At 52.4% G+C, this 7,642-nt stretch overlaps 1 protein-coding gene across 1 annotated transcript; it reads right to left on the bottom strand.

Annotated features, from left to right (window-relative positions):
• Window positions 1–1,814: 1,814 nt before the first annotated feature.
• On the bottom strand, window positions 1,815–5,240 carry LOC306815502 (olfactory receptor 14A16-like; the record flags this gene model as incomplete). The annotated part of the gene is made up of 2 exons (XM_079332063.1): window positions 4,986–5,240; window positions 1,815–2,770 (listed from the first exon to the last, which is right to left on the bottom strand). The coding sequence occupies exon 2, from the start codon at window positions 2,745–2,747 to the stop codon at window positions 1,815–1,817; it is 933 nt and encodes a 310-aa protein (XP_079188189.1). The 5' UTR covers window positions 2,748–2,770; window positions 4,986–5,240.
• Between the last annotated feature and the right edge of the window lie 2,402 nt (window positions 5,241–7,642).

Genomic DNA, 7,642 nt, shown 5'->3' on the forward strand with positions numbered 1-7,642 from the left:
TGTGTCCAGTTCTAGGCCCCAAATTAAGGAAGGACATGGAGGGGCTGGAGCATGTCCAGAGAAGGGCAACAAAGCTGGTGAGGAGTCTGGAACACAAGTCCTGTGAGGAGTGGCTGAGGGAGCTGGAGTTGTTTATCTTGGAGAAGAGGAGGCTCAGGGGAGACAAGGCGGTATTAGGGCACAGGTTGGACGTGATGCTCTCCAAGGTCTTTTCCAGCCTGGCTGATTCTATGATTCTCTGAAACCACCCCTGGAGCAGTTGCATGATGAGCCCTGGGCTTCCTCTCCAGAAGGTCCAGCAGCCCAGGTCCCTCAGCTTCTCCACACAGCCCCAAAGCCCATCCTGTCAGTCCTGCAGAGCCTCTCCAGCCCCACCTCACTGCTCAGAACAGGGAGCCCCACACCCAGACACACCAGCCCAGATGTGCCCCCCTGGCCTGTGGTGCCTCTGGCAAGGGAGCAGCACGAGGCACTGCAGGGCCCTGCAGACAATTCCTGAAGCACTTGTAGGATCATCCCGCTCCTCAAGGGATGCGTTTCATGGTGCCAAATTAAGAACTGAAATGAGAAGTGCAGCCATAGAGGAAAGGGCAAAGAGGGATGGGCTGTTTGCAGGGGAGGGGACACAGATGGGCAAGAGGTATAAATGTGGATCAGGAAAGAAGAAAGAAAGGAAAAGTGAAGCAGAGGAAATGCTCAGGGCTGTGTGGGGGTGGCTACAAGGCAGCCCTGGCTCTGAGCAACAATGTCTGCAGTGGGACAGAAAACTCACAGCTCATGGGAACAAACTTTCTGGCTGACTGCAGAGGTCACAACAAAACTGAGTGGTTTCTCCCCTGAGCTCCAGCCCTTGCTGGCCCCAGGGGCTGATGGCATTTGTGCTCACTCAGCTCCATCTCCCCACAGCAGCACCATGGGGGTGCTGACGCCTGCTCTGTGCAGTGCAAACAGGGGCTTCTGAGCCAGTGCTGCCGTGTCTGTGCCTGCAAGGATGCAGCACCTGTGTGAGCTGGGGGAGAGGCCAGGGCTGCAGAGGGAGGATGTTGTTGGCAGGTGCATGAGGACGCTCTGGGACGCTGCCCTGGGCTGTTCAGTGCAGTGTGGATGGATCAGCCCCTGCTCTGCTGCTCCTTGCCAGGCCCTTGCAGAGCACCAGCCATGCTGTTTGCCCCCAGCCTGCCCACGGCCAGCCTGGGGCTGCTCAGAGGGGTTTTTTTCTGCTCAGCATTGGACTGGCCAACTGTTCTGCAGAGAGCTTGGACAAGGAGCCTGGAGCCCCCAGGCCCTGCCCTGAGGCGTCAGCGCTGCCCCAGCAGTGCCCATGGCCTGTCCCTGCTGCAGCCCCAGCACTGCCACCCCCAGGGCTGTGCCCGACCCCGAGGGCACTCAGGCCCTGCAGCAACACGAGGGGCAGGAGGGCAGCAGGGCAGTGGCACAGGAGCAGCACTGGCAACACCAAGTGCTGCTGCTGCTGGGGTCAGCTGCTGTGCCAGCACTGATCTGTCCCAGCTCTGCACACAGACATTGCTGCTGCAGCTCCAGAGAAGGGAACAAAAGGGGCATCTCTGGAGAAAACTTGGCTGGGAGAGAAATCCTTCAGTGTGTTTAATGCCACGAAGACTGCAACCTTTTATTGACAGACTTTGTGGCCACAGGGAAGATGGAGAAACATGATGAGCAATGGAAAACAGTATGGCTCTTTTTTATGGACAGTATGATAAAATTAAAATAAAGGAAAAATAATCTCACAACCAAATCAAGAACTATCAAAGATGGCTGTTATGACAAATGATTTTCATAAATTGGCCAGCAGTTTAATGTTCCTGAAAGCAGCCAGTCATCAGGGTCCACATTGCAGACTTGAGCTCCTGGTTCCTCAGGCTGTAGATGAGAGGGTTCAGGGCTGGAGGCACCACCGAGTACAGAACTGACAGTGCCAGATCCAGAGATGGGAAGGAGATGGAGAGGGGCTTCAAGTTGGCAAATGTGCCAGTGCTGAGGAACAGGGAGACCACAGCGAGGTGAGGGAGGCAGGTGGAAAAGGCTTTGTGCCGTCCCTGCTCAGAGGGGATCCTCAGCACAGCCCTGAAGATCTGAACATAGGAGAAAACAATGAACACAAAACAACCAAATGATAAACAGATAACAACAGCAAGAAGCCCAAGTTCCCTGAGATAGGATTTGGAGCAGGAGAGCTTAAGGATCTGTGGGATTTCACAGAAGAACTGGCCCAGGACATTGCCATGGCACAGTGGAAGGGAAAATGTATTGATCGTGTGCAGCAGAGCATTTAGAAAGCCACTGGCCCAGGCAGCTGCTGCCATGTGGACACAAGCTCTGCTGCCCAGGAGGGTCCCGTAGTGCAGGGGTTTGCAGATGGACACGTAGCGGTCGTAGCACATGATGGTCAGGAGATAATACTCTGCTGAAATGAAGAACATAAACAGAAATACCTGAGCAGCACATCCCTTATAGGAGATGTTCCTGGTGTCCCAGAGGGAATTATGCATGGCTTTGGGCACAGTGGTGCAGATGCAGCCCAGGTCAGTGAGGGCCAGGTTGAGCAGGAAGAAGAACATGGGGGTGTGCAGGTGGTGGCCGCAGGCTACGGCGCTGATGATGAGGCCGTTGGCCAGGAGGGCAGCCAGGGAGATGCCCAGGAAGAGGCAGAAGTGCAGGAGCTGCAGCTGCCGCGTGTCTGCCAATGGCAGCAGGAGGAAGTGGCTGATGGAGCTGCTGTTGGACATTTGCTTTCTCTGGCCTTGGGGACCTGTTCACGGATAAAGGATTGTGACAAGTCAGCAGAGGCTGATTGAACCCAAATCTGGGCCATTCCCTGTAGATTTTCCCACTGTGATTCACTCACTGTTGTTCCTGCTCTGGGAAAACCTTCACCCAGGTCCCTGACTGTGCTCCAGTTGTGCTGTCTGAGAGTGCCAGGAGCTGCCAGGCCTGAGCATGGTGGCTCTCAAGGAGCCATCCCTGCTCTGCTGCCCTGGCTTTGTGGCTGTGTGACAGAGGGACAAGGCTGGGTATCTGGGATTTGTCAGTGGGATAACTCCTAATGTAGAAAGTCTTGATAACTTCTGCACTCCTAAATCCAAAGTATGGTAGGAGTTGACTTTAGGATTTGTTTTCATAGGCACACGTAATTGCTGGTTCTCCAAGGACAGAAATCCCCGGCATTTCTGCTGCACTCAGAGTTTGCTCCTGCGAGATGTGAGAGACAAAGAATTCCCTGTGGCTTAGGGCAAAGTTGGGCTTGTTCCCAACTGCCCTGGGCTTCCCCCTCTGCCTGGAATCCGAGCACAGTCACACTCCTGTGCCACCCTGAGATAAATCAGACCCTGCCCAGAGCAGAGGGATCCCTGAATATCTCACCCTCTCTAAAGGTCTCTGAGCAAGTTCTCAGCACCCCTTTCTGCCAAGGACACTCACGGTTCCCTTGGCAATCCCAACAGCATTTCATCAGCTGTGGCATCTCTGCACTTCCCCATGGGAACTCAGAGAGGCTCTGGCACAGATTTGCACCCAGGAGGGCAGCTCAGAGCTTGGAAGGACACAGCAAGGAGACCCCCAGGTGTGCCTATAATGAGATCTCAGGGAAGGGGCTCAGCTCATTCCCCTTTCCCATGGACTGCCTTGCCCTCAGCTCCACAGGTCACAGGGAAGCTTGGACACCCCATTCCCATGGACATCCCTGCCTGGCAGGAATCCCAAGGGCAGTGCCTGACTCAGTGCTGCAATCCCAGAGCCTCCCTGAGAACAGCAGATTACAATGACAATATCAGAGGAGTGCAGTAACAAGAGAAGATGTTGTGCTGCTGTGCCAGGAGGGCAGGGCAGAGACAGCTGGGCACTCAGTGCAGTGTTCCCATACCCAGGTGTGCACGGCACCTCCCACACACCAAGAGTGCCCTCCTGCCCCCAGCATTGCTCTGTCCAGCCCCCTCCCCTTACCTGAGCATCTCCCTGGGCCTGGACATTTCCCTCCTGAGAGCCCTGCCAGGCTTACAGAGCCCATCCCACCCTCTGTGCCCTCACCTGTCCCACAGAAATCTGCCTGTCTGCAGAGCCCTGCAAAGGGGCAGGGTCTGTCTGCAGGTGGGCAAGGGCAGCTCAGGAGAGCCCTGCTGGGCCCTGCAAAGGGGATGCTGGTGCTGCCCAGGACTGAGGAATGACTGAAGGCCCTTTGGGAGGCTCCCCGCAGAGAGACTGACCACACAAAGTTACAAATCTGGAGTCTCTGTAAATGTTCAAATGTTACTTTAATGATCCTGTGTGTCCCTTTCAACTCGAAATGTTCTGTGATTCTCTGAGTACAATTCCTGTTCTGCTTCTCTCATCCCCCTGTTGTCTATTTAATTGTCTACAATCAAAAAAGAAAAAAACCCTCGCAAGAGTGTTAGAATGGTAAAGTACAAAACAGATCGTTATTGGAAGCTTCCAGGTGTCCCAGTAGGAATGTGGCACACCCAGCCCCAAATTCCAACAATTTATTAAGGTTGATTAACTAGGATATTTAACAGGAACATCCAATAGGAGATTCGGTTTCCCCTGTAACACCCCTGGGTCAACTCATTGGAGTAGTTCCAAGGGCTTCTTTTCCCCTATTTTTTCTATGACTGCTCACATTCTGGTTTAAAAAACAAAAAACAAAAACAAAAACAAAAAAACTCAACAATGTTCTTCTTGTAGGTCCTTTTCCTGATAATAAGACTATACATTATTTCAGAAATGTATTTAGAAGGTCAGCTTATTGTTCAAAACAATCTAAAACAAAGGTTAGGAGGTGTACTAGAGATATTAAAAGATTTTAGTTTTATAGGTACATAATAATAGTTTACAGAGTTACAAGACCAGGAAAAAAAGTATAAAAAGCAAAAATCTTTTTGTCATCACCCCAGCTTTCCCATCCTTCTCCAAGGAGGAAATTGAAAACACTCTAAGAAATCTACTGATCTTTACAGCAATTTCAGGCTCACCTTCTTTTGGGAAGTGCTCTCCAGAGCTGTGCCCAGGCTGGTCTGGAGCTGGGAGCAGCCCTGCCCCACCCAGCACTGCTCAGCAGCAGCACCTGCCCTGCTCAGGGTCGCTCCTTGCCCCCACAGCTTCTCCCCCAGCGCTGGGAGCAGCTCCCAGGGCTGGCTGAGAGCTGCCCCTGGCAGACAGCAGAGTCCCTGCCCCAGCACAGAGCCCTGGGCTGCAGGACCCTGCTCTGCAGGACAGCCCTGGGCACCCCTGGCTGCAGCCCTGGCTGCTCAGCCCGGCAGCAGAGCCTGGACACAGGGAGCTGCCTGGGGCTGTGCCTCGGGTGCTGCAGCAGGGAAACCCAGCCCTGCCCAGGGCCACATCCCCTGCAATGCAGCAGCTCTGAGAGTCCTCCTGGAAGGTCCCAAAAGCTGTGGCATGTGCCAACTTCAGGAGATCCCTGCAGGAACTGCAGCTTACCTTCCCACAGCCAGAGAGTGACTGTTTCAAACACTGTGAGGATTTCTGCTCTAGTGAACCCTCACTGAGCTCTGCTCTGTGCCCCCTGATCAGGCTGAGTTTAACCCCTCTGTGCCTCTGTGCTGTGCATGGGGTAGCTGGAGGCAGAGCCCCAGCCCTGCTGGGCTGTGCACAGGAGCTGCTTCTGGGCAGAGCTGTCTCTCTGCAATGCTGCCCTTGCCAGGAGCTGCCTCTGTGTCAGGAGCCCGGCCCAGCTCAGCAGCAATGACACAGAACAAGGACTTTAATGACCCTCTTGGGCTTTGTGCTGAGGCCCTGAACATCAGTCCCTGAGAGAGAGAAGAAGAAGCCTCTCAAGAGCTCCAAGTGAGAATCAAACTCCAAAGTTTCTTCAAGTTTTAATGGGTCCCACTGAGGGACATGACTGCGAAATTGTCCCCAAGCCTCAATCAAAGCAGAGAACTGGAGGCAGAGATGACAGGTGGGCACAAAGAGAAGTCAAGCCTTGGTGCCCTGGGGCACAGCAGGGTCTGTGCCACCATGAGCTCTGATGAGACACCTTGTCCTGAGCCACTGGGGCCTCCTGGCACAGCCCCAGCAAGGCTGGGCACTGTCACCCCTTGTCCTGCCCTCAGCATCCCCCCACATCTCAGTGGCCTCTGGAATCTGCTGGGACCAGTCCCTGGGGAGCCTTGGTCAGGAATGGCCCTGGGAGCTCCTTCATGCACCCAGGGACTGCAAGTTTTTCAAAGGACTTTGAGTTTTGCTTTTGCCTTGGAGTCTCTGAAAGCTTTGTGCAATCATGGCCTCCAATTATCTGCTTTAATTAGTCCCTTGAGAGCCTTTGTCAGTAATAATACTCAGTGGGCTCATTAATGCTTCAAGGTACTTCCGTTTTTTTACGGTACTTTTCCTTTTTCCTTTCTTCTTTGGCTCTCTGAGAGGCTTTTGGGCAATCATGGCCTCCAATTCTCTTCTCCAAGGAGTCCATGAGGAGCCTTTGTATGGGATGGACCTCAGTGGGCCCCATTAATGCTTTGAGACACTTTGGATTTTTCTTCTGACTTGGACTCCTCTCAGGCCCTGAGGTTCAAGGGCTCAGCACCAAATGCACCACCAGGCTCATTGGGATCAATCAAGTCCTGAAAAAAAACATGGCTCTGCCTTGATTTTCCTCTTCTCTAGTGAAGTTCATAAGGAAGTTTTTTTCTATAGTTAAGGAGAAATATTCCAAAGAGCTCCTCAGAAATAAGTGTTCCTATTTTAAAGCATGTCTTTTATTACTGTTTCTCTTTAGAGGGGAGTTGATTGCAGAGTTCTGTGAATGATACTGATCCAGGGTCTCTTCTCAGGAGATCTGGCCTGCTCAGAGAAGCTGTTCCTTTAGGTCTGACCCAGTGTGGACAACCTTGCTCCACATTGCCCAACCCCGTCCTGTTTGTCCTCTCTCATCTGGGACCTGGTTTGATTGGAGAACTGGCTGCACTCAAGCAAATAGGGGTTTTCTTCCTTTACTCTTTTTGAAGCAATCTAAAACTCCTGAGTTTCCCCACTACAAACAGACACCCTTCTCATATGTATGTCAAGATGCCATCATGGAAATTTATGTTCCCAAGGCAGAGCCATGTAATATCTGTTTTAGTCCTTTGGACTCTTTGGTTCCACAAAGCCTTGTTGTGTCACCATGGACTCTTGGTTCTGTGATGTTCTGTGGTGTCACAATGGATGCTTGGTTCCATGGGGCCCCACAGTGTCACAGGAGTTTCCTTTTTCCTGTGGCAACCAGCAGCAAACCCCACTGGCAGAGCTAAATGCCTGGAAAGAATAAAAAATGGGGAAATTTGGAATGATGTTTTTTTTGTCTTCCCAGGGCACAGTGATGTGGGGTGGGGCCATGCTGTCCTGGACCTGGCTGAACACCGGCCTGTCCATGGAAGGGGTAAGAAACAACAACCTCTGCCCATGGAACTACAAAAGCAGAGAGGTCAGGGTGAAGGCTGGGGTTCAAAGATTGTTACCAGAATGGGAAACATCAATGTGAGAGGAAAGATGTGTGCTAATGTCTTTACAAATCATTTGATGGGTGCAGGGATGAGTGTTTAGTTCTGTGAAAAGGGTCGTAATATTTCTACTGACTTTGGGCAGCAGGTTGGTTACCGGGCCCAGACAGCTTGGTTCCTGAAATAGACAA

Source organism: Erithacus rubecula (assembly GCF_903797595.1).
Source record: "Erithacus rubecula genome assembly, contig: scaffold_145_arrow_ctg1, whole genome shotgun sequence".
NCBI lineage: Eukaryota > Metazoa > Chordata > Aves > Passeriformes > Muscicapidae > Erithacus > Erithacus rubecula.